Below are 24,835 nucleotides of genomic sequence, written 5' to 3' on the forward strand. Positions count from 1 at the left end.
ATTTTGGTCTTCTAGGTGGTGCAGAGGATGGAGTGGCCAGGCCCAGAGGCAGGAAAGATTCATTTTCTTGAGTTCTAATTAAATAGCCTTGGACACTTAGTAACAAACAGTGTGATCCAGACCGAGTCATTTAACTCTGTTTACCTCAGCTTCTTCATCTATAAAATAAGATGGAGAAGGAAATTACAAACTATTCCAGTATTTTTGTCAAGAAAACCCTAAATGGGATCATGAAGAGTAGGACATGACTGAAACAATTGAACGACTATAACAAAATTTGCACATTATAGATACTTAAACAACATTGTTGTTTTTAAATGAAAATTCGACATCTTTCAAGACAACCCAGATGCTTCCTTCATTGTCTTTTATTATATCCATATCCTTTTCCCTTTCTGTTCCATCATCCTTCAAGAAAAGATAATTGCCACAAGGGAACATAGAACTTTATGGTAAAAGTAAGTTATATACTAAGAGTTCTGAAGAATGGCTTCAGAACACATCAAAGTCTAATTAGCAAGCTTTTATCCTTAGAGGTACCGTTTTCTTTTTCCAGTAATATATTAGCACCACTCTAAATTCCCTCTGATCTGTCACAGCTCCGAACAATATGGGTAAAAGAATACTTTCAAGTAATCTAGTCTAATAGGTAAAAATTATCAGGCAATCTAACTTCTTACCCATAAACCCCATTTGTACAAGTCAGTCAGCCAACAAGACCCTGTTCTATGCCAGACACCACTGATGCTGGGATGCTGAGAAGCTGTTAAATAAGAATTCTCTTTGTGGGTATAAAATGTTTATGTGTTAAGTCTTCCACACTATCTTGGTATGTGGACTCTGCATTCTTTGTATTTTCTTGCTTCTTTTAGGATTGCTCTCATCATCATGGTTTTCGTGAATTATGGAGGAGGAAAATACTGGTTCTTCAAACATGAGAGCTGGAATGGTAAAGTATCTGTTAGTTAGTTTTGCCTATTTCAGTCAGCTTTTGAGAAATATGAAGAACAAAGTCTTCTGTCCCAACTTGAAGGGCATGGAAGCAAAGTTTCATGACCTTCCTCCTTTATGTTGTTTATCTTAAAGATGGTTAGTCCACTGAAGTCAGTTGTATTTTGAGATTTTACATCTCCTCTAGCAGGCCATGGGCCCATAAACAAGGTCCAGCAATAAGAACTAATAGCGTTTATAGGTGTTTCTTGATAAAATGGCTTTTGAGACTGTAGGGAAATGACAACAATTTGGCCTTTTATTGTTTTTGCCATATTCTATGTCTGTCTTTGTTATAAATCCTTGTACTCTTCAGTGTTGTATTTTAACAACATCTTAACTTCCAAGTTGTCACCTTTATTAAAGTGCTAGGAACTTTCTGTGTTACTCTGAATAATTCTCGTGTGACCTAATTTAGAAGTTCAGTGATTAGGGTTAGCCCTTCGGACATTGCTTTAAAATGATATTCTTCCCTTTTCAGTGCTCTATTTCCTTGTTTCTGGATCATTGCTTTCTCACAGTAGATGCTCACAATAAATGCTTTTGACTCATAGACATAACAAAAGATTTTTTTTCAGTGGAGTTTTCTTCAAAAAATGTGGAATGAGGTTTTCACATTTCTTTCATCTGTGGAGGATTTGTTCATTTGCATAGTACTCTGTGGGTCAAAGGGTCAAAGATCCAGAGTAGGAAGGAGCTAGTTGGTCTGACACCTTTTCTTTAAAGCCCAGATAGAAGATTCTACATTCACCTTCAGAATTAGAAAGGATGCTCATGTCAGAGCCTGTTTTCCTTACTGTTGTTGTATTGTTCTTTAGGTTTGACTCTAGCAGACCTGGTGTTTCCATGGTAAGTTGGCAGTGCCTTTTCCCTCCCCACCTACTCTAATATCCAAGAGCATTTCTATCCAGATTATATCAGAGCTTTGTTCTAAGGCCATTCATGAGGTTTGTAGCATGAGTTTTTTGCTTCTAGAGTTTGTGTGATATCAAATTCCATGTAAACTATAAACAGTCCTTGTATTTAGGGATTACCTAATTATTTATTGCTCAGAACATTGTTGCTTCATGAAAGAAGCCAAAGGAAGCCAAGAAAAATAATATCTTAATCAAAATATATAATATAATTATTAACAGTATTATAAATCACATTATATAACATAAAATTTCTCTAAGAAGTTCAGTTAGCTTTCTGGGTTCTATTTGTTTTAAGTATCAAGGAAGTTTAGTTAGAAAATAAAAAGGTGTGGTTCAATAGGGTTCCTAAGAACTCTATTTTAAAAAAAAATTAATATAAAAAAAATTAGCAAGCATTTGTCTGTTCTTTTTTTTGGAAAAAGGAAAACAGAAAAACTAAATCCTTATAACAGATATCCATAATCAAGCAAAACAAATCCCCCCCATTGGCTGTCTCCAAGAATATATGTCTCATTCTGCATTTTCAGTCATAACTTTTCTATTGAAGAGTGAGTTGTGGTTTCCTTGTTAGTCTTCTGGACCATGAAGAGTCATTGCATTGATCCAGATTTCAGGTAGCTACTTTGGCTTGTAGTTGGAAAGAAACAATTATCTCCCCTTTTACCTGGTTCAGGAGCCAAGGATGAATTTAGGAAAGGTGAATACAAGTTTTCTGTTTCTATTTCAGAGAGTTTTAGGGGCAAATCTTTTGAATTCCTATCATTTTATTTTGTTTCTAAACTGCTCGAATAGTCAGTCCTTGGGGATTTCTGGTAGTGTTCACAAATGTGCTTTTGTAGCAGAATTTGGAGGATAGCCTTTCAGGAATAAAAAAAGTCCCAATAGTGGGTACCTTCTTTGTCACCTATTGTTAACCAATTCTTCTTTTTTTTTTTTTCAGGTTTGTGTTTATTATGGGTTCTTCCATTGCCCTCTCCCTGAGCTCCATGCTGCGACGAGGATGTTCCAAATGGAAGCTGCTGGGAAAAATCCTGTGGAGGAGTCTTCTACTCTGTGTGATTGGAATCTTCATTGTGAATCCTAATTATTGCCTTGGCCCCTGTGAGTAATTGTTTTACTTCTGTTAAAAAACTGAATACACAAGTTGTAAGGTGAAAATTAAATAGTATTATGTAAAGGGAAGATGTTTAATTAATTTCAAATGCTTATCAGCATGAAGAGTGAATTAATAAGAATGCATTTATTTCCCATTATACTTTTTAGTTTAGGAAAAGGAGCTTTTTTGGATAGTCATGGAATATCAGAGAGATGGAAATGGGGGCATCAAAAACTCTTTGTTTTACAATTGCGATACGGAGAGATTAGGGGACTGTGAGATTTCATATCTAGACAATGACAGTATCTGTGTTTCTACACATATATCTGTAGACACACATACATATATATTTGTGCATATATGTGTATGTGTATACACACAAAGCTCTATACATAAATATAAACACACATGCATGTGTACAAACATGCACATACAAAACACATACATGAATAAAATACAGAAACAAAGAAAAAGAGTGAGTTGCTCAGTGCTGAAGATATAAAGACATCAATGAAATAGTCTTTGCTCTGAAGGAGTTTGTGTTCTAATGGAAGAGACAACATACAACATGTAAATAGTTACATGCAAGATACTGTACATAAGAATAGGTAATGGGTAATCTTTTAAAAGTAGGTACTAGAACCCAAGTATTTTAACTCTTTAGTATTCTTTCCATTATACCCCATAGTTACCTTAGTTTCAGTAATTTTCATAATGAAGGTTTTTTGTTGCTGACCCACAAATTCAGGTAGGTGGTTCTATGACTAAAACACTGGGAAGATCTATTTCAAATCCAGCTTCAGATACGTACTAACTGTGTGACCTGGACATGTCATTTCACCCTGTTTACCTCAGTTTGTTTACCTGTAAAATGATCTGGAAAAGAAAACGAGAAACCATTCTAGTATCTTTGCCAAGAGGAGTTAGATAAGACTAAACAATTCATCTTCATTTCTTGCTTGGTGGTTGAGATGCCTTTAAGGAATCATGCCTCTTGATCCAATTTAATGCTATTATTTATCACTGGGGCATGGAGCCTGAAGGAAGGATTTGAGGCACACAATGACATAATCTCTCAATCTCAACAAACAGGCATTGTGCTTATTACTGAAGGGGGTACAAAGAAGTGTAAGATTCATTACATAATCTTATCTATGGAAATAAGACATATGGAACAGATGGGAGAAAGTGTTTTGAGTGGGTCAAGTGCTGTGAACAAAGAGCTGTGAAGTTCAGGGATCAGCAAATGGCTAGTATGGCTGGTGCCGAGGGGTTCTTTGTAGAAGAATAATGGGAAATAAAGTGGAACCACATGGGGCAAAGATTTGGATACAGGCTAAGACATTGGCTTCCTTTTCTTAGACAAGAAAGCACCATTACAGGTCTCAAGTGGAAAAGTGCCTAAGTGAAGAGGTGTTTTAATGGGATTCATCTGACAGTGATGGATAGATGGCTTGGTGTTGCGACTGGAGACACAGAATCCTACAAGTTCTTGTAATAGTCTAGGTCTGAAGTGAATAAAGGCTCTAATTAGAGGTAGGCAACATGGGTATGAAAATAGAGAGGACTGATTTTAGGGAGTTGGTGAAAGAATAATGCATAAAACTTGGTGATTAGATTGAATGTGGGTAGCAGTTGTGAGAGGGAGGCAGGTGTCAAGGATAATTGAAGATTCCAGCTTGGTGACTAAGAGATGGTGGCACATGAACAGAAATGGGAAAGTAAGGAGGAAAAATGAGATGTTGGGGTTTTTTGCTTGTTTGTTTTTTGTTTTGGTGGGGAGCTGGTTCAGCACTAGTTTTTGAGTTTGTTTTTCTAATTTTAAATTTCATCTAAGGGAGGTAGCGTGTTACATTGAAAAGAGTGTAAATTTGGAATTCAAAGACCCAGGTTCAAATCCAAATTTTGCTTTGTATTACTTGTGTGATGTCTGGAAAGTCATTTTTATTCCTTGGGCTTTTGTCTTGTATCTAAAATGATGGACTTGGATGAAATGACCTGGAAGCGTCTTTCTAGCTCCAAATCTATGCACCTAATTCAGCAAGTGTTTATGATCATTTGCTTAATAATTTGCTGTTAAGAGTTGTAGAAGACAAAAATAAGAATAGCATGCCATTGTTACCCTGCAGAGCTTAAAATCTCCTTGGGGAAATGAGACACTCACATGAGTCACATATATAAGGCATTGTGGGACAACTAGATGCTGCAGGGGGGGGGGTTGTTTTAGGGAAGGGGAGATCAAGAGGCAGGCAGATGGTGCAGTGGATAGAGCACCAGTCCTGGAGTCAGGAGGACCTGAGTTCAAAATCCAGCCTTAGACACTTAACACTTCCTAGCTGGATGACTCTGAGCAAGTCATTTAACCCAATTGCCTTGCAAAAGAAAAAAAGCGAAAGAGAAAGGGAGATCATTTCTACATAGCTAATAATACTTTACAAAGAAGGTAGGATTTGAACCAATTACTAAGCACATATTCTTCCGAACAGTGTGCTAAACAATGGGGTGGTACGATACAGAAACTTCTGTTATTGTACAGAATCTCCTCTTCTGAGGAACTTACAATCTAACAGGAAGAGATAACACATTTTAGGGAGTTTTGGTTTAGAGTATACAGAGATGGTAAGTGGAAGCATATGGGGATAGGGTGGCTCACCCTTTCTAGTTGCAGAGGCAGTATTGATATGATTATGGTTCCACAAGTCTTTATGTGTCTATGAATGGAGGAATATGGCAGGGAGAGAGGTATTCAGGGAAAAGCAGATAAACTTACTGTAGCAGTGGTTTCATTTAAGGGGATAATGGGTGTGAGAAAAGGCTAAAACAGTTGAAGTAAGATTATGAAGGGCCTTGAATGCCAATTTAGACTTTAATCTATTAAGCTTTGCAGAATCATTCAAAATATCTGCATTTGAAATAACAATAGGACATTCCAGTGGAAATAGTTGGCAATCAGATATTTGCCATTAGAAGTAGAGGAATGGAATTGACAGAAGACATAAGTATTGGAGAGAAAGTCTTGGGACTTAAATCAAATAGAGGTGGTGATAGTTGAAACAATCAAAAAGATCTATGATTCCATCAGCATCAGTGCTCTTTGCTTGGGCTAGAGAGCAGAGAAACTTTAAAATAGGTAGCTTCAGAGAGGCTTAGGGCAGCCAGGATATATAGTGGATAGATTCCCAAAATCAGGAGGACCTAAGTTCAAATCTGGATTCAGATTTTTATTAATTGTGTGATCCTGAGCAAGTCATTTAATCCTGTTTGCCTCAGTTTGCTAATATGTAAAATGAGCTGGAGAAGAAAATTGCAAACCACTCCATTGTCTTTGCCAAGAAAACCCCAAATGGGGTCATGGAGAATTGGATATTACTGAAGTGATTTACCAACACTAGAGAGACTTTTCCTTGATATATCCTTGGTCTAACCTCAGATTCCTTAGTGACTAGAGTCCAGAAGACTCAGGAGTGAACTGTGCATTCATCTCCAAATGCTTCTAAAGATCTATTTAGGCATAGCATAGTTAGGATTTCTTTCTTTCTTTTTAAAAATTCATTTTTTATAAAAGCTTTTAATTTTTAAAATATATGCAAAGATAGTTTTCAACATTTATCCCTGCAAAATCTTGTGTTCCAATTTTTTTTCTCTCCTTCCCCCACCCATCCCCTAAACAGCAAGTAGTCCAATATAGGTTAAACATGTGCAATTCTTTTAAACATATTTCCACATTTATCATGCTGCACAAGGAAAATCAGATCAAAAAAGGGAAAAAAATAAGAAAACAAGAAAAAAGCAAACATACAACAATAGTTAGAATTTCTTGCAGACAAAAATAATTATGGTCCTTCTATGAAATAAGATATGCTTGCTAACAATCTAATATGCATTTTCTCTAGTGTCCTGGGATAAGCTGCGCATCCCTGGTGTGCTTCAGCGTTTGGGATTGACCTACCTTGTGGTTGCAGTTCTAGAGCTTCTGTTTGCCAAAGCCGTACCCGAAAACAGTGCTATGGTGAGACCCTCTACTTTGTATAAAGAATGTTCTGGGATTCAGTGATAGTTTATTTTTCCCTAAAATTCTGAACTTTACTACTATCAAATAAAAGGATCATGTCCAGATACAAAGTAGAACAGGACTGGATATGAAAATATAAATCTTCAAAAGTACAACTTGCTTTTCCTTTTAAGTGAATATTAAATTAAATTAACAATTTAAGTAAATATTAAATTCAATTCTCCCAAATGCCCTCTGATCAAATTGAAAGAAAAACAGCTGTGGATCAGAAATGAATAGTCAAACAGAACAAACCTTATATTGTGCATATCCAAAACTTGTGTGTGTCAACTATGCAACTCTCTGTTAGGAGTTGTGTACCATGTTTCACTATTGGTCTTTTGGATTTACATTTTGTCATTTTGTTGATCAGAATTCTTAAGTTTTTCAAGATTGTTTGTCTTTACTATATTATTGTATAAATTGTTCTTTCTCTATTTACTTTTCTTTGCATAATTTCACAAATGCTTTCAAGATTTATGTGAAATTTTCATTTTTAAAATTTTTTATTGTTGTTTTGTTTTTTTGCTGAGGCAATTGGGGTTAAGTGACTTTCCCAGGGCCACACAGCTAGTGTTAAGCGTCTGAGGTCCTCCTGATTTCAGGGCTGGTGCTCTATCCACTTCACCACCTAGCTGCCCTGTTTTTTTTTTTTTTTTTTTTTTTCATTTCTTAATGTGAAATAACACTGCATTTTACATATATAATAAAATTTGTTCTGCCATTCTCCATTTGATGGGGCTTCCATCTTTTCCCCTTAATTTCTAGTTCTTTACCCCTACAAAAAGAAACTGTGATACACATTAGTTTTTTATATATTATCTTTTTTCTCATTCTTTGATCTCTTTGGCATATAAGCCTACTAGTGGTTATCACTGGGTTAAAGGGTGTGTAGAGTTTATGAATTTTTGGATTTAGTTACAAATTGCTTTCCAGAATTCCAGATCAATTTATAGCACTAGTAGTATTTTTAATATGCCTATTTTCCCATAGCCCCTCCAATATTTCCCTTTTTTGTCATAAAAATTGTTCATGTTATCTGTTATTTTCCTTTTTGTCCTTTATTTGATTATGAACTCTTCTCCTATACATATTTGCTGTAGGTGTTTTATTCCACTGACCTTTTAATTTGCTTATGGTATGGCTTTTTATATCTAAGTCATATATTTATTTGGAACTGTCCTTGTTAATATGATAGGAAATGTTGGTCTACTCTAAACTTAATTTCTACCAAACTGCTTTCCATATTTACCAACATTTTTGTGTACAATAGTAAGTCTTTGTCCTAGAAGCTGGAGCCTTGGAATTTACCAAACCTTATGCGGTGTTCATTTTCCTAATCTGCTCAACTGATTGACTTTTCTAATTTTTTTTAACCAGTATCTGAGAGTTCTGATAATTACTGCTTTGCACTGTTGTGCACTTTTTTTTCCTTTTGGTTATTCTTTCCTTTGAAATTCTTGACTTTTTGGTCCCTCTAGCTGAAATTTGTTATGTAACATCCCCATAAGGTAATCCTATGATAGTAATTGGTTTGACACTGAATAGATTCATCAACTCAGCTGTTATTGTTATTTTTATGATATTGGCTCATCCCACCTAAGAATAGCTAATATCTCTCCAACTATCCAGGTTTCTATTTCTAGAAAGTGTTTTGTATTTATAGTCAAATAGCAATCTGAGGCTTTCAAGGGCATTTATAATATAGGTTCCCTACCCTGTGATAATGTACCATTTCAGTATTATCTGTTCTTATCATATATCAATTTCTTACTCAGGTGAGCTATTTTTAAAAAAGATTTTATTGGCATATTTTGTTTTTGTATTGCCTACATTTCTCTTTGTATCCCTTTCCTTTTCCCCTTTCCAAGCAGCCATCTCTTATTTAAAATATTTTTTTAGAAAAAGAAAAAAAAATCAGTTAAATCAAATAATATATGGAAAAAAATCTGACAGTATGTGTAATGCCCCACACCCTTGGACTGCTGCAAAGGAACCAAATAAAGGGACAGTGTTGTCTCATGTTTCATAGCTCAGATGCAAAGGTACTAAATAATCTCACTTCATCCCTACCAAACTAATGGAATTATTTAATCTCTAGGAGCACAGACTTGTGTTGGTACAGAAGAGTTTGTGTCTGTAACATTTCAGGGATAATATAAAACTAATTCAAATCCAGCTCAGAGATTGAGCTGCTACTTTTAAAGCAGTCATTAATGTACTTCCTGTATGTTTTTATGGATATTTCTACTTCCCTCTTTGCAGATATTTGATCTGAATCATTTTCTATGTCTTCTGTAGGGGGTGAACTGGATTGCAGAGGTTAGCCCATCACCTGTAGGTAACAGGTGATAAAGTCTTTGACCAAAGCAACTCCTGGGGGGGGGGAAGGAAAATCCAAAGTGACCCTCAGTTCTATGTAGCCCTGCTTCTGTAGGAACAGTGGCTGAGTGGTGGAAAAAGGGAGAGAGGTTGCTAAGAATCACATAGTTTTTCAGGTAAACACAAATTTTTTGTTGGTCCTCTGTATATGATATCCCTCTCCAAATGACCAACAAATTGACATATTCTAGAGGATTTGAACTGTTTCAACTAGCTGGATGGTATAATGGGTAGAGGCCTGCTCTTGCAGTTAGAAATATGAGAGTGTGACTATGGACATATCATTTAACCTTTCTCTCAGTCTCAGTTTTCTCATTTATAAAATGGAGACAATGATAGCATTTATAGGATTCACAGGATTGTTTTGGAGATCAAATAAGAAAATTATTAAGTATTTTGTAAACTTTAAAAAGCTGTGTAAATTTTGTTATATCATCACCATTATTATTATAATTGTGAAAATTATTCTTATATTTTTGCTTTAAGTGAAACCAGAAGATATAAGGAAGTAGCTGTTAAACAGAAAAATGACTCTAGGGTTTTTTTTTTTTTTTTTTTTTTTTGGTTTGTTTTTTAGAGAGGCTTAAAAATAAAAGGGCAGAGTTGCTTTCATCACGTGCCCCAATGCAGTAGGAAGCATCTTTTCATAAGATGCTTGATCATCTTCCCTTTCAGTGCTCATGATGAGCATAAGCAAAAAGGCCACCCTAAGGATAATTGCAGCTCGTACAGCAATAGCCACTAAGGAACATGAAAAGGTGGAGAAATTCTGTGAAGAGTTCATCAGAATCCTCCAAACCAAATCAGCCATTCTGTTTTTTGCTTATTGACTGCAGCCCAAAGATGAACACAGACAGGGAAAGGAGCAGAATGACATCCCATATCTTCATGGTTCCTTTCCTGGATAGTCAGAATAGTTTGAATTGCATTTATACTACTTGGACAAACCATCTCCCTTGAGAAAACTATTGCAGTATCAATTCTGGTAGAAATATTTTTTTGTTCTCTTTTGATGGCTCTAATCATTCATTTAGTCAATTAGTCACAGACATTTATTAGGAGTTTGCCATATGGCAGGTATTTAAAAGATTTTTCTTTAATTTTTTCTGCCTCTCAGTATAGGTAGATTCTTATTAGCAGATTTAACATTGTATCTCAAATTTTCTTGTTTTTTTTCTATAATGATCTTTTAACATTCACAGTAATAATAAACAGCACTTACATAGCATTTTAAAGTTTCTATTTAGAAATGTCATTTGATATGTTTTGTTAAGTTCTGTTATTATACCCATTTTGTTGATGAGGAAAACTGAGGTTGCGGTATAAATAACTTGTGTAGGGCCACACAGATTGTAGAGTCTTAGCTGTGGCACCATGTCCAAGGCTCTCCCCATTATGCCATAATTTATGCTTTCAGACTGATTTTTAATTTTGAGACAACTGATGGCTGGATACAACTCTGGATGTCAGGAAAACCTGAGTTCAGATTCATCTTCAAATACATCCTGGCTTCATGATTCCTAGCTCCTACCTCCAAATCCATCCTGCCCATCCTGGGCAGGTCCTTAACTCAGTTTCCCCATCTGTAAAATTAGGATAATAATAGTACTTCCTTCCCAGGGTTATTTTGAGAATAAGTTGAGATAATAAAGGCTATGCAAATTACATAAATGCTAATTATTATAATAATCATGTCATTTATTTAGACTCTGTAACTTGGAACAAAGTTGAAAGTATCTCAGTTTACACTGAAATTACATTCTTCTGCATATGGTTCATGGGAGGCAGTGCATAGTTGAGAGTACAAGCCTGGCTTTAGGATTCAGACATAAGTCATTCAACCCTCTCGATGCCCCCAGACAGTTGGATCTTTAAATTTTTGACATCTGTGACCTGCTTTAGTGAAGGGCGTTTCTGCACTGAGTATTCTGTTCACTAATGAAATCACACATCTGAACCCCAGCCTTATAGATTGATAGCTCATCATTTCTGTAGGAAATAGATCTAATCCAGGACTGGTTTGTTAGCTGTAATGAGTTTATTCTGTATCTACTGGCCCCCTCCGACCCTCTTCCTGACCATTTCCTGTCACCAGGGATATTTTGTAGGAATTTAATCATAATGTTTTAATTGTTTAATTTCCTGGTGTGACTAAATATTCTGCAACTTACAGCATGGCTTAAATGTATTATTTACTTGTGTGATTTCATTTTGGAAATTTTAAACTGTATGTGTGCTGGAAGCTAGATGAAACATCACTGAGGGCTGTTAAATAAAGCCTGCCATAGAGTTCTTGAAAATTGAGTTTTCTTAATGCTTTCATTGTGATTCTTCATAAAACAAACAGCTTAGAACCCACGGAAATTCATCTCATTTTCCTTCAGCATCCGAAAAATAGAGTCCATGAGTTGAAGGTCATTAGTCTAGAATATTACACAAGGTGCGCGCTGGATAGAGCACGAGTCCTTAAGTCAGGAGGACCTGAGTTCAAATTTGACCTCAGACACTTAACATTTCCTGGCTGTGTGAGGCTGGGCAAGTCACTTAACAACTCCAATTGCCTCAGGGGAAAAATGAATAGTAGAATATTACACAAAGCTTATTTTTTCAGTCAATCCTATTTCCCTTTCTGCCATTCATAGTGGAGAGGTCCTGTTTTTCTTTTCAGGATATTATCTCTTACTGGCCGCAGTGGATTTTCATTCTGATGTTGGAAGCCACTTGGGTGTGTGTGACCTTCTTGTTACCTGTTCCTGGCTGCCCAACGTAAGTAAACTCTCCTTACTTTTTGCAGATATCAAAAAGGAAAGGCTGGGGTGCAGAGTGGAGATACAGTCCTGGATTTGGCCTTTCATGGAACGCTTGAGGTTTTTATGCTGTATCTGATACTTGCCAACTGTGTGACCGAGAAAATCCCTTACCTCTCTGAGCCCCAGTTTTCTAATCTGTAAAATGAGGAGAATAAAAATAGTAGTCGTAGTGGTAGTAGTGGTGGGGCAGCAGCAGGAGTAGTAGTGAAGCTCAGGATAGCTAGACAGTGCAAATGAGAAAGCATCCAAGAAAGTACTTCCCATCTTTTAAAGGGCAATGTAAATACTAATTATTGTCATTCCTGTCATGATAGCACTTTTTTTCTGCATATTATGAATTTTATCAGAACTATTTTTGGCAAATGAATCTTTCCTCCACCCCTTCTCTACCATGTAAAAGCCTTACAGAGAAAAATCCACAGTATATCCTGAGAAATGTTTTGGTGTAGTTTCTTAATTACCTTTTGGAATGGGAATTGTCAGATTTAATAACAGTCTACAAATAATAGTAAAGGCCTCCCTCAAGAGGCCTCTCATGGTGCTTACAGCTGTTGATGCTCACCATCTCCTCCCCTCTTAAAATATTTTGACTTTAATTATATTTGTACATGTACATGTACTTTATAAAAACTCTCTGTTTTTAACTTTGGATCTCCAGTACCTGATACCCAGTAAGAGCTTAATAAATGCTCCGTAGATTGTTGAATCAAATTAACGTAAACTTTATTTTTTAAAAATTCTTTATAGCACAACAGTATTGTAAATAATACTTTATTTTTTCCAATTATATGTAAAGACAAGTTTTAACATATATTTTTAAAAAAAGTTTCAAATTTTCTCTTTCCCTCTCTTTTCCACATTTATCCTGCTACACAAGAAAAATCATCAAAAAGAAAAAAAAATAAGAAAAAAAAAGCAAGCAACAACAAAAAAGGTGAAAATATTGTGTTGTGACCCACATTCAGTTCCCATAGGACTCTGGATACAAGTGATTCTCTTCTTCACAAATCTATTGAGATTGTCTGAATCATCTCATGATTGAAAAGAGCCAAGTCCATCAGACTTAATCATTATCTAATCTTGTTGTTTCTATGTACAATGATCTGGTTCTGCTCATTTCACTCAGCATCAGTGCATGTAAGTCTCTCCAGGCCTTTCTGAAATAATCCTGCTGGTCACTTCTTACCAAACAATAATATTCCATAATATTCATATACCACAATTTATTCAGTCCTTCTCCAATTAATGGGCATGTACTTAGTTTTCAAGAAGCTTACATTCTATTAGAGGAGGTGTGTCCACGTGTGTGTGTGTGTGTGTGTGTGTGTGTGTGTGTGTACATACACATGTGTGTATGAATATATAAACATACATAGATTTGTAAGTATAGGTACATTAATGCACATACAAATATACATGTATGTGCATCTATATACACATCTCGTCTAATAGAATGTAAGCTTCTTGAGGACAAGTATTATTCCATTTTTGTTTTTATCTACTTCACTATAGTTAGATATAGATATATGTACATGTATATAAATAGAGTATGTTTACATGTTTACTCAAGAAATATGTGAGATAATTTGATATGAAAGGACTCAAAAAAGTCTTTGTGTAAAAAAAAGTTTACCCTTTGAAGAAAATCAAATGTTCCAAGAGGCAGAGGTAAGGAGGGGTACCTTCCAGGAATGGAAATGGATGATGGCGTGTTGTGTCAAGTATAGTAAGAAGGCTCAACAAGATATCAACGTTTCATTACAAAGGGAATCAAAGATTTAGAGGTGGAAGTAACCATAGAAATCATCTAATCCAACCCATTTTACAAATGAGGAAATTGAAACTAAGGCCATAGCCTTCCTGTAGGTAAGGCAATCTGTAAACATGTATAAATAGTTCATCTAATTATGTATTTAACAATTTTATTATTTATTCTTAATGTATTCTGTATTTTATGAATTTAATATTCATTATTTCATCCATAAATTTTTTTATTGTTATTCTTTATGAGGTTTCATAAAGTAAGAATTTACTTTTTACTCTCTCTAGTGGTTATCTTGGTCCTGGTGGTATTGGAGACTTTGGAAAATACCCAAATTGTACTGGAGGAGCTGCTGGCTACATCGATCGTTTGCTTCTGGGAGAAGACCACATTTACCAGCATCCCTCTCCCAATGTGAGTAAAATTAGTTCATCCTTGAAGAAGTGAAAGGAAGGTAAAAGGGTCGTTCATTGAAAAAAGCCTGCACTCAATTGTGGCTCATTTTAATTGTGGACTACTTTTTGCTGCTGATTGCTTCTGTTATGTGAATTTTAAAAAATCTTTGGGTTATAAAATTAGGCAAGAGTGGATCAGATATGGAGCATTGTAAGTCATGTTGCAGGTAAATGTTTTCTAATTGTTTCATCCTAATGTTAAAAATTAGGAGAGCGAGAGTGAGCATAGTGTCATGAAGATTGTACAGAGCTAAGCTTATAAGCCTTAGGGGCTTATTAAGTGAACTAAATTTGGCACCATCATTTTATTGGTAGTATTTTCTTAGGTTTTTGTGTTAAAGTAAAGTAGGTTAACATTTACATATGATTTGTATGCTCTGCTATCTTAGGTCTACAGGATATTTCATCGCTGGAGTTCTTCCTGGAATTTTTTTATTGAGGTTTTGTTTAGGAACTCTATGTTTAGGGAAAGACCCTTTTCCAAAAACCTTATTTTTGTTGCTATTTTTTTATATCATCTTAATTTCCAAATTTATCCTTGCTCCAGCTTCTAGCAGAAGAACCATCTTTTGTGACAGAAATTAAGAAGAAAAAAAAGAATAAGGGGAAAGAAAAACAGACCAATAAAACCAATCAGCCATCAATTGATTTTGACAGTATTTAGTGTTTCACACCTCTAAGAGTTTCATCTTTGCATAGAGAAAAGGAAGACATTCTTTGTATCTGTTCTTGGAAGATACATTTGGTCATTAAAGTATTTAGTTTAATTTTTTTCATTCTTTCCATTTATGTTTTAGCCTTTGCTTATTTTCTTTGCATCAATTTTTGTCTTTCTTTGCTTTTCTAAATTTAGGCCCATCATTGTTTCTTATAGCACACTAGCATTCCTTACATGTACCGCTCTCTGTTTAACCCTTCTTTAATTGATGGAGCAGCTAGATAGGTCAGTGGGTAGAGTGCCAGGTCTGGACTTAGGAAGATCTGAGCCTCAGGTACTTACTAGTTATGTGACTCTGGGCAAGTCACTCAACCCTATCTGCCTCAGTTTTCTCATCTGAAAAATGAGTTGGAGAAGGACATGGCAAACCATTCCCTTATCTCTTCCTGGAAAACCCCAACTGGGGTCATGAAGACTTGGATATGACTGAAGTGACTGAATAATAACAGTTAAGGGTGAAACTTTATGTCCACTTCTTTACCACTATACAACATGCTTCTGTAAATATTGTGATTTTATATATATGTATGTATGTATTTATATATGAATGGGAACTTTCTTTTTCTCATTGACCTCTTTGGAGTATGTGCCTAGCAGTGGGATCTGTGAGTAGAGATGTTTTAGTTGGATTTTAAGTGTCATTCTAAATTGCCTTCCAGAGTCTAGTCCATAGCTTCACCAATACTTTATTAGCATGTGTATCTTCTTGTTTTCTTTCCAACATTGATTTTTTCCCCCTATCTTTTGTTATCTTTGCCAATTTTCTGCTTTTGAGCCAAATTCTCATAATTTTTCAGATTTACATTTCTCTTATTAGTGATTTAGATTTAGATTTCACATGGTTATTTATTAGAAATTTACATTTTTTCTTTTGAGAACAATTTGTTCATCTGTTTGATGGATAATAATCTTTGTCCATCAGGGCTGTGATATATTATATGATAATTTCCTGTATATAGAAACCCTTCGTAAGGATGCTGGCAAAGATGCTTGTGACATGCTAAGCCCATCTTCACCACTAACCTTCTTCCTGTCTTTCTTGTCCAGGTGCTCTACCACACCAAAATGGCTTATGATCCTGAAGGACTCTTGGGAACTATCAACTCAATTGTGATGGCATTTTTAGGAGTGCAGGTAGTTTTTCTTTTGAATGTTCTTTTCTTGAAAAATAATATTCTCTGAGTGAACCAAAACAACAAAACAAATTCTAAGGAGCTTCTCCCTTCCACCCAATCCAAGTTAAAGATGCTTTGCTTGTATAGTTTGAAAAGCCTATTTAATATTTATTCTGTTCATTGGAACAATGTTCCATTTTACTGCTTGCTTTTTTCAGAGCAGATGGGTAAGGTAGATTGTGGATTTATGATTTTATCAGTATAAGCAATTTCTAGGGTGGAAACTCCCTTTATTGGTAGAGATTATTATCTATAATTTATAGTCAGTGGGAAATGAATATATACTGTTTGCATTTTTGTTTTTCTTTCCGGGTTATTTATACCTTCTGAATCCAATTCTCCCTGTGCAACAAGAGAACTGTTCGGTTCTGCACACATTTATTTTATCTAGAATATACTGTAACCTATTTAACATGTATAGGACTGCTTGCCATCTGGAGGAGGGGGTGGGAGGGAGGGAGGGGAAAAATCGGAACAGAAGAGAGTGCAAGGGATAATGTTGTAAAAATTTACCCTGGCATGGGTTCTGTCAATAAAAAGTTATTTAAAAAAAATAAATTGTCAACAACAACAAAATATATATATATATATATATATATATATATATATATATATATATATATATATATATATATATATATACACACACACACACACACACACACACACACATATATATATAACTTATAGTCAGAGAATTATGTAGGTCAGCCAGACTTTGTGACTTAATAATCATGATAAATAATAATAATAATAGCATTTAGAAAATGTTCTAATATTTGCAGAGTGCTTTCCAAATATTATTTTATCATTGGAACATCCCTGGGAGATCGGTGTTATTACTGTTTCCATTTTACAGAGCAAGACACTGAGGCAGACAATTTAGTGACTTGTTCAGGGTCACACAGCTAATAAGTGTCTGAAGCTGAATTTGACTTCAGGTCTTCCTGACCTCAGATGCACTTCTCTATCTGCTGTGTCACTTAATTGCCTTTGACTTAACCCTGGTCACACTGCTAGTAGGTGTCCAAGGCATGACTTGAATTTGGGTATTTTGACTCTAAAACCAGTCCTTATACCATTGCATCTAGCATTTATATAGCACCTAATTTGTAAAGCACTTTACAAACTTTAATTTATCCTCATATGAGCCCAAGTATAGAACAGGGGTTCTCAGGTTGCTAGACCCCATTCTTTGGTGAATACTGCTTACCTCCTGACAGATTGGTAATGGTGCAGATTGAGACCATCAGAGCAGATCGAGATTTTTTTTGGGGGGGACATGACCAAAGGGGAATTTGTTTTGCTAAACTCCACTACTTCAAGAAATCACAGGAAATTAGTTATTCCTTCCATACTGCGATTTTTCCCGTTGCAGTTTTGATATATAATGGATTGACATAAGAAATTAAATGGGAACCTTTTGGGGAATTTTGCAGAAGCTGCAGACGACACATGAAGGTATTTAGAAAAAGAAGACATTTAGAAACTCCAATATGCATAAAATAGAATGTCGTTATAATATCTCACCCCATAAAAGAAAAAGAAAAAATTCAGACTTCTTCTCTGGTACAAAGAGAGGGCTAAAAAAATTTATGTGGATTTTCTAGATGGCAGAGATGTCATGACCCTAATCCCCACGTTGTGGAAGAGTAACTGTATGTGTCAGTGCTGTCTGTCTTGGTCAAAGCGATGCAGTCAAAAAGAGATTCATCTTGAGAATGAGAGGGCTTGGGTTCTTGTTCTTAGAAAGATGAGGATGATAGTGTTAAAAACCCTGCTCACTTTGCAGGGTTGTTCTAAAGCTCTTGAAACAAGATCATCACATAGATGATCTATGTGAAGGGGCTCTGTAAAGTTCTAGAGCTGTATACAAATGAACAAGTTCATTAGTGATGGCTTTTTTCCTAGGCTGGAAAAATCCTCTTGTTTTACAAAGACCAACCCAAGCAGATCATGCTGCGTTTCCTTTTGTGGAGTGCCATGTTGGTAAGTGATGGATTTATTACTATCATTTGTTTTCACTGACGCTTAAAAGGACCACAATTTAAGACTATCTCGAAGGGCCAACCTGTCTCCATTTTTTAATCCATGAGATAGAAAATATCGATGAGATGGAAGTTTTTACTTCAAAGTAAAATTGAAATAAAACTTTTACATTAATATGCTTGGTCATGAAAAATTAATAGAAATGTGAAAATAATTAGGAATGTCATTTTTTAAGTGGATGGTGAAGGTCTGGCTTTTGCTTTCATTAATACAGTGGACTCGGGTCTGGAACCTCCCTCCACTAATGCAGATTAGCAACTCCTTTGCAATTTCTAGTCTTGGAAGGAGTTATGAAGTCCCTGGAGAGATTAAATGACTTACTTGTTTTACCAGAGCCAGTGTGTTTCTAGGCAGGACTGATACCAGTTTTCTGATTTCGGTGCCAGTTTTCTGGTCACTGTGCTGCCTCTCATTCATGAAATATGTTAAAATGTGTATATTTAGAAATACCTGTAAAATCTCTCATTATATATCCATTTCTATTATACATCCAGTGTTTTATTTTCATTGTAACAGTAAACAATCTTTGATGAACTACCTGCCCTGTCTCAGATTTATAGGAAAAAATCTTCCTTTTTAATTAAGGAGAGGGCTTCTGCTTCTGAACATTAGATTGTCATATGAATAAGAAAAACAAACTGCTGTGTTAAGACTTGGGGCTATTTTCCAATGTTGTGTTCTAGAATTGAATATGAAAATTAAATTGGCAGAGACACTGTTCCATCCTGTCCTCCTCTTGGTCACTGATTCAGTGTGTGGGAGTGGGAGCCAGTTCAGGCTTCCTGTTCTCTTCTGTTTTTCTCATATAAATGTTAATAAGGATGAATCAGAAATTACCATTAGAATGACTTTATTTTTTAAATTATAATTTTCAAAGAAAAATCAATTTTCTCTTTCCTTCATCTCTTCTTTCCCCACATAGAGAAAGCAAAAAACCTTAACTGGTTATAAGTTATAAGTATGAGGAGTCAAGAGAACAAATTCCTGCATTGTCTACATCTCTCCCAAAATACTTCCACCTGCACCCTGAATCCATCTCTGTTGGGGAATGGGCAAGATGTTTTATCACAAATCTTTAGAAATTGGTTAATATATTGCTCGGTTTCCAAGTTCCCCCTCCTCTGGCCACCCTCTTTCACTATTTATTTATTTTTCACTTAAAAAAATTTTTTTTTGGAATTCCAAATTCTCTCCAACCCTCTCCCCACCCACTGAAAAGGTAAACAGTAGGATTGCTTCCAAGTCTTTGAGAGCTGTTTGTTCTCACAGTATTGCTGTTATTGTCTATATTGTTCTCCTGGTTCTGCTCACTCCAGATCAGTTCCTACAAATCTTCCCAGATTTCTCTGAAACTAACCCCTTCATCACTTCTAACAGCCCAATAATATTCCATTTCATTCTTATATCATAATTTGTTTAGAATGACTTGAAGTATTATTTTGTTATAAAGAGTTCAATCATTACAGTAAGCATCTTAAAAGTATTTTCCCTCTTGTTTGATAGTGTAAATTTTATATTCTCCCACCACACACACATACACACACACACACACACACACACACACACACACACACACACATTTATCTTCCTCTATCTTTTTTTTTTTTTTCTTACAGGGTATTATTTCAGGTGTTTTGACCAAATTTTCTCAAAATGAAGGCTTCATCCCAGTAAATAAAAATCTCTGGTAAGTAGAAAGCAAAATATTGTTTTAATCCTTTATTTGATTACCCTGCAATATACTTCAGTGCACAGATGACTAACTATCATTATCTTTTCTCCCTACACCTGCCTAGGTCCATCTCCTATGTGACAACTCTGAGTTTCTTTGCTTTCCTTCTGCTCCTGTTTATGTATTTCTTGGTGGATGTTGCAAGACTGTGGTCTGGAGCTCCCTTCTTTTACCCAGGTCAGTTAGATTAATCCAGGAGCAAAGGTTCACTATGCTGATAGTTGCACATCTTGAGATCTATGGGGCAGTGACTTGGGAATATTTCTATAAAGAGGGGCACTGAAAAAGCTTGCCTAGAGGTGAGCCTACTCTGTGAACCTTGCATTTGTGTGTATATGGAAGGGTAACAAGGCTGTCTTTTTGGGAATAGAGACACATAATATATACTACATTGATTAGTACATTTATAATTAGTAAATCTGACATCATAATAGCTCTAATGCATTGTCCCTCCTGGAAGACATCAGTCTTTTAATAATATGCTTAGTTTGATTTATAAGGTTTTGTGCAGCATTAATACTTTTCCCAAAATGAAAAATGTCAGAGAATAAGATAGTCTGAGGAGAGATAGTAGTGATGGTGTAGTGGGGGGGAGCCAGCATTGGAATGAGACCCAGGGTTCCAATTCTGCTTCTAATACATGCTGCCTGGGTGGTCACAAGCAACTCACCTGATGTCTGTGCCTCAGGTGTTACTCTAAGTCTCTAAGATTTAAAAAAAAAAAAAAGGATTTAAATTAAATTAAATTCCAATTTAAATTTTAAGTGAGTTGTTGATCTGCATAGGTGAAGGAACTTTCCAATACTGTGAGTTCCCATTCATCAGTTCCAGATCTGAGTTCTCCCCTCCATTACATTGTCGAAATCTCTTTTTTCTCTCTCTTTAAAACACATCATTCTAGTTTCTCTTTGAAGAGAATGGGGGCAAGCATGTCTGCCAGGATGCCATCCCCAGCTTGTGAGTCTGGAGCTGAAATGTCCCTTCAGCTGATAATGGTTTTTTAAAATTTCTTTTTAAGGAATGAACTCCATCCTGGTGTATGTTGGGCATGAGGTCTTTGAGAACTACTTCCCTTTCCAGTGGAAGATGGAGGACCACCAGTCTCATAAGGAACACTTGACTCAGAACCTGGTTGCCACTTCCCTCTGGGTGGTCATTGCTTATGTGCTCTACCGAAAAAGGATTTTCTGGAAAATCTGATTTCATTGAACTGATTCTGGAGGGGCCCAGGGAGATCAGTGAAGCAAATAGACTGTCATCTGTATTAGTGAGAAAAGTGGATGGGCTTTGGAATGTTGGGTTATGGGAACATGAAATCCTCTTTTAATGTGCATAAATTAGATGCTATAGTCCTGTGAACTGGTTTAATCCCATACATAGCTCATCAGAAACCCTGTCTTCTGTATATTTGTAAATCATGTGTTTGTAATGTAACTGACCATGGTAGTTTTTCTCCTTTATTCTGTGTAAATAGATGTGTTTAGGGGCAGCTAGGTCACACAGTGGATAGAGCACCAGCTCTGGAGTCAGGAGAACTGGATTCAAATCTGGCCTCAGGCACTTGCTAGCTGTGTGACCTTGGGCAAGCCACTTAACCCCAATTGCCTCAACAACAAAAAAAAAAAATTGTGTTTGACAGTTTTAATTCCCTTTTGATGAGGTCTCATCAAAAAGGGAATTATTGCAGGCCTTTTTGCTTTCAAGTTTGATAAAAAAAACAATTGAAGACCTGATTCTTATTTCATTTTCCTATAAAATGACCGTTTTAGAGCTTATATACCCCGCTTATGAAGAGCAGCCTTATTTCTCTTGTGAACTGTAAAAGTTATTGAATGTGTTTTTGTGCTGATATGCTCTGCTTTATTTAAAAATCCCAGCTTTTCTGCTGTGTGATTCCTTCTAAGTGAGTTCCAAGAAAGCCTACCTTTCTAAGTGCCCTTTTCAGATCTGCCAGGCGCTTGCTGTGTGACACATGTTTCTGTTCCCTGATGCTTCTTGAAAAAAAAATGCCTCTTTCTGCCAAAAGATTTTTTCTGTTTCTACTTTTTTTTTTTTTAAAAGATATCATGTATTGAACTTCTTTTCTCACCAGTATTGTGTAGCTATCTAGAATTTACCTATCGTTTTTCTGAAATTCTCAGTAAAAGTGTATTTTATTATGGAAAAATTCCAATTAAATTGTTTGAGCAGCATTTGTCAGACTATTCTTTGTATAACCCCTCTCCTTAAAACTTTACAATAGAGATCTGCTTTCTGCTCATTATCACCAAGCTGACAAGGGAGTGTTTTTCCATAATGGAATTGAGAAAACCTAAAATAAGAATTAGCAGGTTTCATGTGCTTCATTAGCACATGTTGGTGGGGAATTTGGGAGTTTGGTGCTTGGTGGACCCATGAGTTCATGAATATGTGGTCCATCCACTAAGATACACAGACTGTTACCCACTCACCCTTTTCCTTGTGAGGCTCATCCCCATTTTTTTTTTTTTTTGTTTTCATTATTTGAAAATGTTTTATTGGTACCTTTTTTTTTTTTTAATACTCCTTTTACTTCTGAATGACTCCTTTCTGTCCCCAGCAAACTTTCACTATAATAAAAACAGTCAAGCAAAACAAATATAACACATTGGCCATATTTGCAAGTATGTGCTTTGCAGCTAGAGAACTCCACCCCTTTTCTGAGAGGTATCCACTATCAGTCTTCAGAAACCAAAATTTATCCAGGAATTTTAGAAATCTTTCAAAGGAGCTGAAGGTCTTCCTTCTTTTCTTTTAGTATCTTGGAGATACTGTTATGCCCTAGTCAAACTATCTATCTGTTATTTCTCATTCCTACTCTTTGACTTGTATAATCTCCCTTTTCAGTCATGTGTCTTCACTCCTTGCACCTGATGCCCCCGGAGCTTTCCACAGCCTATTCATGCCCACCACTCTGCTTTCCACTGTCCTTTGATTTGTCATTTTAATTCTCTTGAGAGCCTGATGTGACCTAAATCATTTGATATTATTGGGAGATGACTGGTGTTAATTCAGAGAAATTCGAGAAAAATAAAAATATTTGCTAGAGCCCCACCCAGTGATCATGAAACAAATACTGCCTCATACTGTTGTAAGAATCAGCTCAGGGGTCTCTTTGAGTGTTAAGCCATTTCCAGTCCTCTTAGGGAAAGAAGGGAAAACCTGAGAAGAATTCAGCATTTATATATCTGTGGCACAGGGACCGTTCTCACCTTAGTTGAGGAACCCAAAGCAGACAGGTGAAGTGACTTGCCTAGTTGTCAGTGCTCTCTCCTGCATAAAGTGGACAGATAACCGAAGACGTCAAAGACGGCAGACTTCCAAGAAGCTGTGCAGTCAGGTTCCAATCTGCAAAACTCTTTGACCAGATCTAGAAAGGATAGAGACCGAACCTTGATAGGGAAACCCAGAAGTCACTGTGACTCCTTTGTTTGGTCCAGATCAGCACAAGGAGACTGAGAGGTCTCCTGACATTGGGAACTAGGGGAGGACAAGAGTATGTCATGGGTGTGTGCTGTGGCTCCTAGGGAACGGGCAGGAAGAGTTCCCAGATCCCTACTAGGACACCCCCAGACCTGCAGCTGTCCACAGAGACAGGGACAGATACTAGGCAGCAGCTTTGTCCTGCTCTCTCCAGTCCCGAGTCACAGATCCACAGTAGACTGAGAAGGGAACTTGCACATGATTATCCTGGAGAATGTGCTACAAGAAAAACGTCCAGTAGCCATCAGCTGCTATTCACACACACCCCAGGAACAGAAATAGATTCCAGTCCCAGCATCTAGCCAGAAAACTGCCTGCAGAAAACTAAAGAAGAGATCAAAGGGGAGCCTTCAGTTGTCACTGAAACAGAACTTCCTACTTGGCTGATGGGGGCTGTGTCTAGCTGCATTCTGTTATTGCTCTGACAGAAACCCGGGTCAAGAACTTGCAGAATTGGGAGAAGGGAGAGCAGCAATGAGACTGCCCTGGATCAGACACTTTGGGAATGCTGAAACTCACAGGTCCTTGGTCTGTGTCTAAGATTGTAAAATAACACAACATATCCTAAGAAAGTAGCAACAGGACCAGCCAAAGAATGATTATGGGACAACGAGAAATATTAAAATAAGTCAAAAGGCTAAGTAAAAATAAAGAAAATTTAAGATATTTTATCGCAAAAACAAGTGCTCTGGAAAATAATGAAAAAAATTTTTAAAAGAATCACTGGACTCTTTGAATGCTATGACAAAAAAAAAAAAAAAAAGAAAAAAGAAGCCTAACAATCATATTTCCAAAAATCTTAAAACTGCCCTTATCCCAGAATCAGAGGGCAAAGTGGAGATAGAGTGACCAGAAGAAACCACAAAATGAAAAGGAACATCATAGTGAAAATCCAGAACTTCCTGGATTACCACCAACAGCCAGAACATGAATTCAAGAACTAAGGAGTCATAGTCAGGATCACACATGATTTAGTAGTCACGACTATAAAGGAGAGGAGTACTTTGAGTATATTTCCAAAGGCAAAGAGTATGTGCTTAGAGCCAAGAATAATTTATTCAGGAAAACAGTATAATAATTAAATAGAGGACTTCCAAGCTTTTCTGATGAGAAGACCAAACCTATTATTTCATTAAGGCAGTTCAAACACAGGAATGATGGGAAGCATAAAAAGATAAACATGGATGATGACAAAAG

At 36.2% G+C, this 24,835-nt stretch overlaps 1 protein-coding gene across 1 annotated transcript in view; it reads left to right on the plus strand.

The window, feature by feature from the left end:
- HGSNAT (heparan-alpha-glucosaminide N-acetyltransferase) overlaps positions 1 to 22,329 on the plus strand; it is a 44,830-nt gene extending 22,501 nt beyond the window's left edge. The window contains exons 8-18 of the mRNA XM_051975630.1: positions 873 to 949; positions 1,809 to 1,839; positions 2,848 to 3,008; positions 6,897 to 7,012; positions 12,105 to 12,202; positions 14,296 to 14,422; positions 16,229 to 16,315; positions 18,268 to 18,345; positions 20,022 to 20,092; positions 20,202 to 20,314; positions 21,156 to 22,329. Coding sequence (XP_051831590.1) covers positions 873 to 949; positions 1,809 to 1,839; positions 2,848 to 3,008; positions 6,897 to 7,012; positions 12,105 to 12,202; positions 14,296 to 14,422; positions 16,229 to 16,315; positions 18,268 to 18,345; positions 20,022 to 20,092; positions 20,202 to 20,314; positions 21,156 to 21,337 — 1,141 coding nt within the window. The 3' untranslated portion in view covers positions 21,338 to 22,329. The remainder of the gene's footprint in view (positions 1 to 872; positions 950 to 1,808; positions 1,840 to 2,847; positions 3,009 to 6,896; positions 7,013 to 12,104; positions 12,203 to 14,295; positions 14,423 to 16,228; positions 16,316 to 18,267; positions 18,346 to 20,021; positions 20,093 to 20,201; positions 20,315 to 21,155) is intronic.
- Positions 22,330 to 24,835: the final 2,506 nt, after the last annotated feature.

The sequence above is a fragment of the Antechinus flavipes genome, chromosome 2 (assembly GCF_016432865.1).
Source record: "Antechinus flavipes isolate AdamAnt ecotype Samford, QLD, Australia chromosome 2, AdamAnt_v2, whole genome shotgun sequence".
Classification (NCBI taxonomy): Eukaryota; Metazoa; Chordata; class Mammalia; order Dasyuromorphia; family Dasyuridae; genus Antechinus; species Antechinus flavipes.